The sequence below is a fragment of the Chionomys nivalis genome, chromosome X (genome assembly GCF_950005125.1).
Source record: "Chionomys nivalis chromosome X, mChiNiv1.1, whole genome shotgun sequence".
Lineage (NCBI taxonomy): Eukaryota > Metazoa > Chordata > Mammalia > Rodentia > Cricetidae > Chionomys > Chionomys nivalis.
The window spans coordinates 38140883-38155674 of NC_080112.1; the positions used below are offsets into that span (position 1 = coordinate 38140883).

Genomic DNA, 14792 nt, shown 5'->3' on the forward strand with positions numbered 1-14792 from the left:
TTGAGATGGAGTAAAATCTGATGGCACTCAATTTAAAACAATATTTTTGGAATTATCCCATTTAATATTCTAAAAACAAAGTTGAGTAATTTTTTTTTCAAAAACAGGCTTGGTTAAAGGGAACTACTGCATCCTACTATAGCACAGACACACCAACTTTCTTGATTTCATCTTTGCATGTTTATCTTTCTCCATTTTTCCTGCTTTGTTCTCTCATAATTATGACATTCCACTTTATCTTGGATGCTGAGGACAAGGTCTATGCTAGTCAGAACCTTTGCAGAGGAGCTGATACATGGGCCCACACAGGTAGCTTGTTTCTTGCTTGTGTTTAGTATTCCCCTTTTCTATGGTCCCTGGAGGAAGCATTTGTTTTCTCACATGCCTAGCAGAATAGCATGACTTGGCCTATACATGTAACCCATGAAGTTGTCCCTTTCTTAGCTATGACAGGACCCCAAGCTTAAGTGGGTAACATTTAATCATAAGGACTTATCACTTATAAGGGTGATAAGTCCTCAAAGCAAATATGACCTTCATGTTGACAAAGATTCCTGGATGGGAGAAAAATCTAAAGCTGCACAGCTGAGTGAGCACTAAAAACAATGGGCTGGTGAGTGGAAGAAAGATCCAGCTGGTGAGTGGGTGTCAAACCATTTGGCATGATGTCTTCTTAAAGGAAACTGGCCTCTGGTGGTTCCAAGAAATAGAAGCCAACTCCTTCAGTGACAGGACATTGTCACAGTTCACTGCCACATCATTTACTTAGGTTTGAGAGTGGGTCTTAGGTCACCTCACCCCAAGGACCAGATACATGGCCTTTTCACTTTTCCTCCAGTTCTCAATTCCTTTCCCAATGCATTCTAGATACTTATAAATTATTCCCCATTTAAGAGTCTCAATGAATGGCCTTGTCATGTATTTCTGTTCCTCCACACTGAACTAATGTTCCTTGTTCTAGTTATTGATGGTACAAAGAAAGATAATTTCTAAACCTTGAGCTAGCATTTAGCAACCTTGTGGAATTAATTTAATAATTTATAGATCCTTTGGATTTTTCTCATCTTCAGAGATAAAATTTTATTTCCAGTTATTTTTTTTTTTGATATCTGATCATTTAAGATATGCTGAGCACAAATAACGACAAGGTCATGGAACAGAGTTAACATTCACTGAGTCCAGAGTACAGGTTGTTTCCATCTCATATATCTTTTCTTCTCTTGGTTCTCATCAATTACCTGTCATTATCCCAAGGTTCTGTGACTATAAATTTTGATACCATAGATCTTTGTTACTTATTAATATTCATCATTCTTCCACTCCAGTAATTTGTCCATTTTGATGGGAACTGCAACTAGGAAGATCATTTGCTATACCTTGCCTTCCATCACTTCAAATATAATCTACTTGTCCATTCACCCTCAAATACTACCTGTGTTTACTTATGCTCAACAACTGTCAAGTACCTTAGTCCACTGGTTATTTTACATTTACTCTCCTTTTCACTATTTACTCCCCAACTCTGCCTTTACTGGTGCTTCATTACCCTCCTCTCTTTCCCTGTAACTTCAGCACATTTGCATCCTGCAGTTCATCCTTCATCCTCATCCCATCCTCTTTAGTCTATGCCATGCTCACCTCAATTTGCCCACATGTAGTTGGAGCAAGCTGCCATCTGTGGCAAGAAAGGTGTACAGGAATCATAGGAAATGGTATAAGCTGAGCCCTAACTTTAATTCAGAATAACCTTTAATGGAGATGTTTTTTTATTGGTTAAAAAAATCAAATAGCTATTTCCAGTTCTCTTGGGTATCTTTTCTGTAGACTGCACCAGGAACAAGCTAATCAGTCCTATATTTCCTCTACCTAGAATTGAACATGTCCATGTGATTTACAGAGCTAAAAAAAATAAAGTAAAAACGAGGATGCAGCAGAGTGTGAGAGTACTTCACATTTGCAAAGTCCCATGTTTGAGCTCCAGCACTGAAATAACACCCCCACCCAACATAAGCCCACTGCTCACTTTTTTTTCAGAAAAAAAGAAAAAAAGAGGCTGGAAAGATGGCCCAGTCATTAAGAACGTTCTTACAGAGGACCCAAGTTCAGCAAATATTTATACATTAAATACTGTTTGATTGGGTCTATGGAGTTTGAGCAACGATTATTGAAAGCAGTTGTAATGAACTTTCTAAGTGCAATTTAGAAATCTGTATCAAAGCAATTTAACTTCTAGGGTCTGACTCTGGAAAATAAATACAGACATGCATCGACAAAAATAATCTGGGAGAGAGACTCTCAGGCCTCAATATGCATACAGATATGCAAATGAGCACATGCTCGCATGTGCATGCTTTCGTGCACACATGTACACACACATACACTTTTATTGATTTTTATTGAGCTTTACATTTTTCTTTGCTCCCCTTCAACCCTCTCCCAAGGTTCCCATGCTCCCAATTTACTCAGAAGATCTTGTCTTTTTCTACTTCCCATGTAGATTAGATCTATGTATGTCTCTCTTATGGTCCTTTTTGTTGTCTAGGTTCTCTGGGATTGTGATTTGTAGGCTGGTTTTCTTTGATTTATGTCTAAAAACCACACACACACTCTCTTAAAAAAAGATGATTAGAAAGGCACAGACAGACTCTCAAGTCTAATTCATCTGTTTTGATAAGTATAAACCCTGCTGATCTCCAGGTTTTACATAGCTTGGGTTTCTTACTAATGCTACCAATGAATAGCCATATTAGCAAGAGGGCTACAAATACAGTAATTCACAAACAAGATATCTTGCTCTGCAGTGAATGTTGTTATACTGTTCTCATGGGTCTCAATTTCATTCTGAACTTGGAAAATCCATGTTGCTAGCACTAAGTGGCATATTTGGAGCAAGTTATTCTGCTTCCTGTTGAATTGGTGTTTTATGCTTCTTGTAAAAAGTGTTTGTATGTGTGGTCGTTTAAATCATTTTAAGATTTGAAAAAGTACCAATGAAATTTAATAAAGTAACTTCCCACAGGTGTCACTGTGTACCCTAAATATAAAATACGTTCCAGTTTCAGTTATTTTAGGCTTATGTAATATGGTCCAGTGGTCTTACAATCACTTTACTTCATGTTTAGAAAAAAACTTTACTTCATGTTTGGGAATTGATTGAATAATTTGCTTCTTTGTTTTCTGGTTATTCAATTTATTCACTGAAAATAAACTTTGTTGAACTTATATACATTAAGTGTTATGGATTCTGTATCTAGAGTTAACTATTAAAGGAATAAAATATGGTTTTCAAGATTTATTTTTCAAAAAGGTAGTATATCCACTGTACAACTTTCTAAAGCTATGAGAGAATACACAGGTGTCTCCATGTTTCATCTCCGTAGTCACCTACTGCCCCATTCCCTTCAATAAGATAATAATGGTAATCAGATCTTTATATTCCTTTCCAGAAACAGCTTACACATAAATCAGTTCTGTACTTACCATTTTCTCCTTTTTATATACAAACGGTAGAACATCATACTCACTGTGCTGCACCTTGCTTTTCCTATCTAATGATGTAACTTGGAGCCTACCTCAAATTTCTACAGAATTAATCTCCATGTTCTTTTTTCCTCGAGTTTGTGGTATGAATATGTCAGTTTCAGGAAGCAAAAAATGCCATTTTGACAGCTTCTAATATTTTGTTTTCATTTTCAAACACCACATCAACAAATAACATCCATGTTTTGATCATTTTATACACGTGAGTAAAATGTATCCCTAGAAACGGAAATGTTTTTGTAAATTTGATTGCTTTTAAATGCTTTTCTTTGAACGAGAACAGTTGGACTTGCTGTTTGCCAGAGGTTCTTAATGGGGAAGATGCCAGGGTCACAGATCAGTTTTTCAAACAACTGAGATACCCTTACCTTATGTTACTTCTTTCAGACTTTACTTTCCCTAAATCAGCAAACAAGACCAACTATATCCTGTTATTTTCCTTCCCCATCTCCAGCTGTCCTTCAAATCTGTTAGATTACTTTCTGTAAATATAAAGTCTGTCTCCCTGTTTCTCTTCAGGCCTGAGTCTCCTCAGACTCTGGTCATGCACCTTAGAGTTTGTTTTAATTCTCAGAGGAGCGTTCTTAACTATGCTGACCCACTTCTGAAGCCCTGAAATCTCCTGCATTGGTGTTTTATTACCTTTCATTCTGACAGCCCTATGGTTACAGTGGTTTCCAAAGAAATTAGACATCTGCTTCTTTTTCAATCTACATTAGGGTAAAAACAGATGAAAAGAAATGCTGAATTTATCCTAATGATTAGACTAGAATTCAGGTCTAATTTAAACATTAAATCAACACATCTTTCCTTTTCGGCATATGAAAGACACTATTGCTTTGTTCCATATTGCATATTGAGTTTTGACTTGTTGGTGAGGCCTCTTCCATGGGCTTCCTTTCCTGTATGGGTCCTCTGATGTACAATAAGGTTGGATTTCTGGGTAAAGGCTTTCCCACATTCTGCACACTTATAAGGCTTCTCTCCAGTGTGAGTTCTTTGATGTACAGTGAATGTGGATTTTTCCCTGAATGCTTTGCCACATTCTGTGCATTCATAGGGCTTTTCTCCTGTATGTGTTCTCTGATGGATGATGAGCTGTGACTTCTGGCTAAAAGCTTTCCAGCACACAAGGCATTCATAGGGTTTCTCTCCTGTGTGGATCCTCTGATGGATAATGAGCTTTGATTTTTCTCGGAATGCTTTCCCACACTCATTACATTTATAGGGTTTTTCTTCGGTATGAGTTCTTTGATGTATAATGAGATAGGACTTCTGAGAAAATGCCTTTTCACATTCATTGCATTCATAGGGTTTCTCTCCAGTGTGACCTCGCTGATGTAGCATGAGATAGGATTTCTGAGAGAAGGCTTTCTCACATTCATTACATTCAAATGGTTTCTCTCCTGAGTGAGTTCTTTGATGTACACCTAGATTTGACTTTTGGGTGAAAGTTTTCCCACACACATCACATTCATAGGGCTTTTCACCAGTGTGAGTTCTTTGGTGCACAATGAGGGTTGACTTTTCATTGAAAGACTTCCCACATTCAGTACATTTATGAGGTTTCTCTCCAGTGTGAGTTCTCTGATGTATAATGAGGGCTGACTTATCACTGAATGTTTTCTTACACTCATTACATTCATGAGGCTTTTTTCCTGTGTGAGTACTATGGTGTATAATTAGGTCAAGTTTCTGTATGAAAGATTCCCCACACTTGGTACATTCATAGGTTTTCTCTCCTGTGTGGGTTTTTTGATGGACAATGAGGTTTGATTTCTGAGTGAAGGCTTTCCCACATTCATTACATTCATAAGGTTTCTCTCCTGTATGAGTTCTATAATGTATGATGACAGTTGACTTTTCTCTGAAGGCTTTGCCACATTCTGGACATGCAAAGGGTCTTTCTCCTGTATGAGTTCTGAGGTGTATGATGAGCTGAGACTTTTGGCTAAAAGCTTTCCCACATTCAGTACATTCAAATGGTTTCTCTCCTGTATGAGTTCTCCAATGTACAATGAGGTGTGATTTTTTGCTGAAGGTTTTCTGACATGTAGTACACTCAAAAGGCTTCTCTCCATTTTTAATTCTCTGATGAAGGCTAAGACCTTTCTTTTGCCTGGGGGTTTTCTCATATTCTTCATATCCATAGGGTTTCACTATGAAATTAGGTTTTTCATATTCTGTATGGAAGAATAATTTTGCACATCCAGTATCATGTTTATTTTCTGTAGCACTTTTATCAAGTAGGCTTAAATGGTCCACCATATTATTTCCAAATGATTCCAATTTAGGGGATCTTTGTGTTGGAACAACAAGGCTTGTGTTCATGTGAAATGTGTTTCCAAATTCAGTATAGTTCTGGCCACTCTTGGTATCTATTTTATCATCAGGAAATCCAACTTGCATCAACAAATAATTATTTTGTTTATCCAGATATTGTCTCTCAAATGGTTCGTTAACTTGGCAGACTTCTAGAAAAAAAGCACAGTAAATTATTTATACACACACACACTTGTCATTTTGGGGATTAGGTCTTTTCCAGAAATGCCATGACCTCAACTATTATTGCCATACTGCTACTGACCATCTGAGATGCAGACTAGCAGATCTTAGGTTGGGCTTGACTCCAAGTGTATCTTTTTTTTTGAGACAGGGTTTCTCTTTTGCTTTGGAGCCTTTCTTGGAACTAGCTCTTGTAGATCAGGCTGGCGTCAAACTCACAGAGATCTACCTGCCTCTGCCCAGAGTGCTAGGATTATGGGCATGTGTCACCACTGCCTGGCTTCTAAATTTATCTTATAAGAGCTTTCCCTATGATTCAGATGAGACTGTCACATCATTTTATCAGAGTTCCAATGGAGAGAGACCTTTTAGTCATGTACTGCCTTTTCTATGATCAAGAAAAATTTCCCATAACATCTCTCATCATTAATTCTTAGTTATATGAACTTATTTTTGAGATAGACCTGGGTCCTTATGTAGACCTGGGTGGCCTGGAACTCACCATGTAGACTAGGCTTACTTTGAACTCATAAAAATCTACATTTTTGTAACATTTTATATAATCAATAATCAATAGACCAAGATCTATACCAGTGCAAAGTATTCATCTCTGTATCATATCCCCCTTTAAATGTAAACAAACATCTATAAACAATATTTGGGAATTTGGGTATAAGTCTCTCTAAACTGATTCGTGCTTTTTGTTGGATAAAGTATTGGGGGGTTCATGGAGACATTCTGGGGGGTTTTGAGCCATCAAACCACATTAGTCTGGAAGGAATCCACAGGTTCTCATCCTCTGTGGAATCATGCAGAACCTCTTTTCCAAAGTAATATATACTTAGACCTAAATTTTGAAGTCAAGATACCTTTAATACATACATATTGGTTTAGCTTAACAGCTCATAAAATGAAATCTCTCTTTGTACTTAACTCATTCATAGCCAAAAATTCATAGAAAACAATAATAAACATAATCCAGACTCTCTGTATATATTTCATCTTTATGTGGCTTATTTTTTAACTCTATTACTTGTTTTTACAAGTTTACTATTTTATTATCTTTACTCCTTTAACCTATGACTGTTTCTACTCTTTTATATTGTAACACTCAATAGTCTTATTCCTCTCTCTCAAGTCTATGTACATTTATCCAATACTGTGACACATTCAGAGGTTTATTTCTGTCTGAATCTGTCTTTATTGCATATCTGTAATTATTTTCTGACCAGGAGTGCTGTTTTTTTTTAAATGCTAAGCAGGTACGTCTAGGACCAATTCAATGGTTTTGACTGTTGGCTTGCTCAGTTCAACATGGCGGAGGTCCGTTCACAAGATGTATCTCATTGTCATGAAAGTCCATCCTTTATATAGATAATAATAATAATAGATGCTATAGAGATTTGCATTGGTATGGATCTTGGTCTACTGATACAGATTTAAGGTCAATTTTGTTGTATGTATTTTTCTGCTCTTGATTAAGGTATTGTGTTTGTACAGCTCATTTAAAAATGTAATGTATAATTAAAGAATACAGGTTACTAGATAGTCATCTATTATAGTCAAGCTTGTAGTCATGTTAGTTAGGTTTTCTACATGTACAAAGATATATTTCAGATGGATAGATATTCTTCAAATCTTTCAAAGACTAGCAGAATATGGCATTTAAAATGTTTTAAGAACTTGGGACTTTTCATGACAATGCAACAATCTGCTCCTGGTAGCACCAATCTACTTCAAGAGGAATATTGGCATTGAATAGGCTCCTTATGGAGTTTGCTAGCCATTTTGTCAAGAAACTGCACTTGCCTGGACTGTTTTATAGTATGCTGTATGAACTGGACATTCAGGACCCATAGAAAAATGACTGCTGAAGTTGCCTAAAAGAAGGTGAGACTGTTCTTCATGGTTCCTGCTTCATAAAAGAGTCTGCCAGACATTCTGCAGGACACAAAGAAAGTGACTGACAAACTGCCAATATAGGTGGAACTGTCTTTGAAATTTCCTGCTTCATAGAAAAGTCTGCAGATACTATGGGCCTGCAGGCTGAAGATGGGTACCCCAAAGTTACATAAGAACCTTGGGTGTGACTGTCCAGGCAGCGAGAGGTCTCTGTCAATTCTAGAGTTTTGGAGGTTGCTTACAATGTACTTCCTGTTAAATTAGGTAATATTATATCCTTTGGGGTCTTTGATGGAGATAGTTATAATTATAGTTTTCCTTAGTGATGATAAAAGATATAATAGATATAAATATTGTAACTGTAATTCTTGCTTGATACCTGTTTTGTTATATGTGATTTTACTATGTTAAAGTTAAAACCTTCCTTTTTATTTAGACAGAAAATGGGAGGTTTTGTGGGATTTCCCTCTGTATGCTATGAACTCCCTATGCTTGTGCCTATGACAGAACAGAATAGAGCTAGGTGGGAAAACTAAACTGAATGATGGGAGACAGAAGGCGGAGTCAGTGAGATGCCATGTAACTGCCACAGGAGATAGACGCTGGAACTTTGCCCAGTAAGCCACAGCCATGTGACGATGCACAGATTAATAGAAGTGGGTTAATTTAAGATATAAGAGCTAGCTAGCAATATGCTTAAGTGTTTGGCCAAACAGTGATTTCATTAATATAGTTTCTGAGGCATTATTTTGGGTCTGGGCAGCTCGAAAACAAACGAGCAGCCTCTGACTATAGTCCAGGACACAGGAAGATGTCCTGTGGCCCTCTGTTTATTTCTGGTTAACTGGGGTAGAGTCACCAGTTGTTTTTTGGTCTGCCTTGTATCTGTGTTTTGACACCCTGTTGACACTGGTGACCAAGTCATACTTGGGGTGGTCCAGCGTCTTGGCACCATCAGCAGGGTTCCAAAGTCTAGGATGCATAACAAAGCCTTATAGTACATTGGGTGCCCAACTTAGAGTTTGGAAAGGCCAATATGTGAATGTTAGGTAGTCCAGAGGTTTGGAAGAAGGCAACTAAATCAGCCTCCTATCTTTAAATTCTTTTGGTCAGACTGGTGAAATTTCTGAGAGATGTCAATTGTTACTGTTGTCTTTTTTATTTTTGTCTTGTGTTATGTGTCTGGTATGTCTATATATTATGACTTGGGATGGGTGATGTGGAGCTTGGTGGCTAATTTGCAGTATTTCCACTAGTCAAAGTTGGAATAGTTCAACTAATTTTTATGCTATTTTTATAGCAAGACACCTCACTGAAAACAAGAACAAGATAAGGTTGTCCACTCTCTACATATATATTCAATATAATACTTGAGGTTCTAGCTAGAGCAATAAGAGATACCATTTGGGTATATACCCAAAGGATGCTCAATCATACCACAAGGATATGTGCTCAACTATGTTCATAGCAGCATTGTTTATCACAGCCAGAACCTGGAAACAACCTAAATGCCCCTTGACTAAAAAATGGATAAAGAAAATGTGGTACATTTATTTACACAGAGTACTACACAGTGGAGAAAAATGACATCTTGAAATTTGCAGACAAGTGGATGGATCTAGAAAAAATCATATTGAGTGAGGTAACCCAGACCCAGAAAGACAAATATATGGCTTTTAGACATAAAGCAAAGAAAACCAGCCTACAATTCAGAACCCCAGAGAATCTAGACAATAAAGAGAACACTAAGAGAGACATACATGGATCTAACCTACATGGAAATTAGAAAAAGAGAAGATCTCCCAAGTAAATTTGGAGTGTGGGGATCATGGAAAAGGGTATAAAAGGAGGGGGGAGGGAAGAAGGGAAGTGGAGAAAAATATATAGCTCAATAAAAAAAAAAGGTAATTTTTTATGTCAAAAATGTTTGGCCTGTCACAGTGGGTCATACCTATCATCTCAGCACTGTTGAGGCTGAGGCAGGAGGTTATAAGTTTGAAGCATACCTGGGCAAAACATTGAGCACCTGCCACAAAAGGAAATTAAGACTGCTTATATCTATAGAGTTATAAATGCTACACAGAAAAGGATATAACTTGATGCACCTACATAGTTCTTGGGTATTTACCCAAAGAACTCCAAATCAATATATAATACATACCATAGAGATCTGTGGAATATTCCTTTATACTCTGTGAATATATGTCACCGTGACTGGTTTAATAAAGAAGTTGACTGTGCTATAGCTAGGCAGGATGAGGTTAGGCAGGAGAACCGGACTAAGAAGAGGAAGGGAGAAGTCTCGGGAGTCATGAGGAGATGCAGAGGAAGCAGGATATGAACTTGCCATGTTGAGAAAATGTACTGAGTCATGTGGCAGATCACAGATAAGAAATATGGGTTAATTTAAGTTATAAGAGCTAGTTATGGACAATTACTGGCTGAGCATCTATAATTAATAAAGAATCTTGGTGTGGTTATTTGGAAAGTGATTGGCAGGACAGAAAAATTCCATCTACAGAGATACTTGTACATCAATGTCTACTGTAGCACTACTTACAATGGTTAAATTAAGTTAAATTAAAGAAAAGTTACCTTGCCCAACATAGAAGTGGATAAAGAAAATAATGGTGTATATGCACAATAGATTTTTTCAGTTATAAAAAATGAAATCATGTCATTTGCAGGAAAAATAGGTGCAACCAGAGATAATCATATTAAGTGAAAATTAAACCAGACTCCAAAATACAAGCATCTTCTCTCATTTGTGGTTCCCAGATTTTTATGTATATATATATGTATATATATAACTATATCTGTACACACACACATGTGCACACGTGTATGCATGCATGATGAGGTGAAAGCAGACATAAGCCTATCTAGTAAAAGAAGGGATCGAATGGAAGATGAAAGGGTCAGAAAAGGGAGAGTGGACCAGTTTGAAGTGTGCTGGCTAGTTTTATGACAAGTTGTCACAAGTTATAGTCATCTCAGTGGTGAGAACCTTGGTTGAGAAAATGGCTCCATTAGATCAGGTTGCAGGCAAGCCTATAGCACATTTTTAATTAAGTGATTTTAATTTTAATTAGTTATTGCTGTCAGAAAGCTCAGCCCATTGTGGTGGTATTATCTTTGGGCAGGTGATCCTGGGTTCTGTAAGAAATCAGGCTGAGCAAACCATGGGGAGTGAGCCAGTATGCAGTACCCCTCTACGGCCTCTGCTTCAGTTCTTTTTTTTTTTTTTTTCTTTTTCGAGACAGGGTTTCTCTGTGGTTTTGGAGCCTGTCCTGGAACTAGCTCTTGTAGACCAGGCTGGTCTCGAACTCACAGAGATCCGCCTGCCTCTGTCTCCCAAGTACTGGGATTAAAGGCGTGCGCCACCACCGCCTGGCTCTGCTTCAGTTCTTGTCTGCAGGTTCTTGCCCTGTTTTGAGTTCATGCCTTGACTTCCTCCAATGATGAACAGTGATGTATAAGTATAAACCAAATAAATGTTTTTCTCCCCAATTTGCTTTTAGTCATGGAGCTTCATCACAGTAACAGCAACTCTAATGAAGACAGAAGGGAAATATGCTTAACATACAATATATACTGGCATGAAAATTTTAATTAAAAAAGATAACTCATTGGTCACCTTCAGATGCTGTGAAAAATAATTTAAAAAATTATTATTATTTTTTTTGGCAGGCAGTGGTGGTTCATGCCTTTAATCCCAACACTCAGGAGGTAGAGGCAAATGAATGTCTGAGTTTGAGGCCAGCCTGGTCTACAGAGAGAGTTCCAAGATGGCCAGGGCTACACAGAGAAACCCTATTTTGAGAAAAATATTATTGTTTTTCAATATTTACTTATATTCATATTTATGTGTCTATATGTGGGTATGTGTATATCAGTGTGGGTGCTCTCAGAAGCAAAAAGAGGGTTTTGGATGCCCTGGAACTGGAGTTTTAGGTGTTTGTGAATCTACTGACATGGGTGCTAGAACCAAACTCAAGTTCTCTGGAAGAGTAACAAGTGGTGTTAAATGCTGAGACATCTCTCCAGTCCCACTAAAAATTATTTATTATTTTTAATAATGGTAAATAAAATCTCAATCCCCTTTTCTCTCTTTTCTGTAGAATATGTAATGCATAGTCACCAAATAATAATTGAGAGACAATTTCTTCCTCTCTTTTTTTGAGACAGGGTCTGATTATATAGACTAGGCTGGCCTGGAACTTCCTGTCTGTGCCTCCTGAGTGCTGGGATCAAAGACAAATGCCACAATGCTAGACCTGCCATGGTTTGTTCAAGCCCATGGGAAGCCTGCCCCTTTATGAATCGAGACAGAGGAGAAGTGGATGGGGAGTGGGATAGATGGGAGTTGGGGGGAGGGAACAGGTGGGAGGAGAAGAGGGAGGGGAAACTATGGTCAGTATGTAAAATAAATGAAAAAATGTTAATAAGATAAAATTAAAACGTATTCTAGCTTAATAACAATAAAATAAACAAATAAAACAGTTAAAATATCACCTTTGGATCATGGGATGCCTATCAGTGGCAATATCTTCAAAGAAAAGTGAATCTCCCTCTTCCTACCAACAGTTCATTGGTAAGAGGTAAGGTTTGGTGATCATCTCCCCTCTCCTTAAGCTGCAATTTGGACTGGATTGATCTTGTCTGCACAAGTTGTAGCCACAACTGTTTTGAGTTTCCTCCCATCCATGAACAGCACTAACTGGATACATTTGTAAGAAATAAAAGACATGAAGTTTGGAGGACGATCTGTTGAGGGAACTATGGGAGAAAAGGAAGTGGGAAATGATGGGGTGAGTGTGATCATATTTCATTGTATCTATGTATGAAATTCTCAAGAATAAAAAACTTAAAAATTCACCATTTTGCAGCTATTAGTGAATTAATTGGTCTAATCAGCAATCACCAGTAACTAATAGCATAAAATAGAGACAACTGCACATGACAAACCTCCTGATGGAAATAATTAGGAAGGAAAAAGAGAAGGAAGCCAGCCCCGAATCTGATCTAGCTTACAAGAAAAAGGGGATAGAGGGCTGCCTACTACCTGGAAATCTCCAAACTGAAATTTCCCCATCTTCTGGCTCTGGTTCTTCTACTTCCAGCTTAATAATGAGATCTGGTTTAGTAACCTGCTGTTCTGAGGTTGATAAATGATATATACCTCCTTGGTCTTTAGATCCTGAAACAGAAGAAGTTACAGTTTGTGGTCAGTACAGAGGACCTACCACTTGACACAAACAATTCAACCAATATTTTCCTTTCCTTTAAGGAAAGAAAATTTGAAATCAAGCAAGAAAAGCCCCCTACACTGGTTACAATAACTATCAAAAATTACTTGAAGAAGTCATCTTACCCACAGAGACAAGGTTGCTGTAGGTCTCAAGCATCACATCTCTGTATAGGGTCCTCTGTGGATGGTTCAGGTATTGCCACTCCTCCTGGGTGAAATCCACAGCTACATCCTCAAATGTTACTAGTTCCTGTAATAGGAAGTTTCTTTTATTCTAAAATGCTGACCACTGGGTGTGATAAGGATATGAGGAAACTTGTAATTGAGCTCCGAGCTCATCTAGATATCTCCTTCACAACACACTAATAGCCTACTTTGAAGGAGAATCACAAATCATGAGGGAAAATGATTGCATTAAGTGATAAAATATTTAAGACGATACAATATTATCATAAGGATAGGTATCTAGGAGAACAGAATCCAAGTGTGTACAGGGGTTAGAGAGATGGTTCAACATTTAAGAATGCTTGCTGCTCCTTCAGAAGACTTGAGTTTGGTTGTTAGCACAAAAATCAAATGGCTCATAATAGTCTATAACTAGCTATGTCCTCTTGTGGCCTCCATGGGTACCTTCACATACATGGTACACACAGACTACTCATAAGTTAAAAATAAATCTTTTCCAAAAATTTAAATATGTATAGACACCAGACTATTGTATTGGCACAATAAGCAGTAAGAAGGAGCTCTTCAATAAATGCAAGTGGATTATTGATACTTATGTGAGAAAAACAAAACTGAACTTCCCTTGCCTTCAACTACAGGTAAACCCCAAATTTAATGTGAGAAGTAGTAATGAGATGTCTATAAAATGCCTGGAGGGCTTCTCATTTCCATTTTTCTGTCCATCTGTAACCACCTCATCTCCAACCAGCTTTTTCTGACCCAAAATCAGAGTACCCTGGCTGATCTGTAATCCAGTTAGCCAAAAGTTCTGCTCTGAAGGATTGAACCCAAGCTGAGGCCCTCAACATTACCAGATATTGATAAATATAATTAGATTTTGCCCCAAACTCTGGAAGAACTTTACCTTAAATTCCTGAAACCCTCATATAAACCATGCACAATAACCCACTCAATGCAGACATACCCATTGGCTGTCCCTTTCTTTATCTCACTACCCACTGTGAAGGATTTCCTTAATAAATTCTTGGGACAGATCACCTGCTTATCTGTCTCTTTAGTGCTCCGATTTGTCTTATCTCCAAACACATTGGGAAATTCCCTTGTGGGAATTCCCCTGTTCAATTTTAGCTGGGGGTTTGGTAAGACAAAACAGTAATACAGGAAATTAAAAATTTTTTTTCCAGAGGCCAAACTGTGAGACATGAAAAACACTCTTCATAAAGAAAAACATGTGCAAGTGTTATAAGATTTAAAGTATAACAGTGAAAAGGCAAGCCATATTCAGATAAGTGAAAATTTAAGCCACAATGAGACATATCACTATATACCATAATATATGTGTGCTGGTTAGGTTTTTCCAACGAGATACAAACTAGAGTCACCCAGGAGGGGAACCTCAATTGAGTAG

General features: G+C 37.5%; 1 protein-coding gene across 5 annotated transcripts in view; it reads right to left on the reverse strand.

The window, feature by feature from the left end:
- Positions 1 to 2070: 2070 nt before the first annotated feature.
- Positions 2071 to 14792, reverse strand: part of LOC130867972 (zinc finger protein 182) — a 94757-nt gene continuing 82035 nt past the window's right edge. For 3 of the 5 annotated variants that reach the window (XM_057760201.1, XM_057760200.1, XM_057760199.1), the window contains 3 exons: positions 13322 to 13448; positions 13013 to 13147; positions 2071 to 6014 (listed from right to left, as the gene is read on the reverse strand). In XM_057760201.1, the coding sequence (XP_057616184.1) occupies positions 4372 to 6014; positions 13013 to 13147; positions 13322 to 13448 (1905 nt within the window). In that variant the 3' untranslated portion in view covers positions 2071 to 4371. Of the gene's footprint in view, positions 6015 to 12462; positions 12695 to 13012; positions 13148 to 13321; positions 13449 to 14792 lie in introns of those variants that run through there. The other 2 variants (XM_057760202.1, XM_057760203.1) reach the window with 2 other exon arrangements.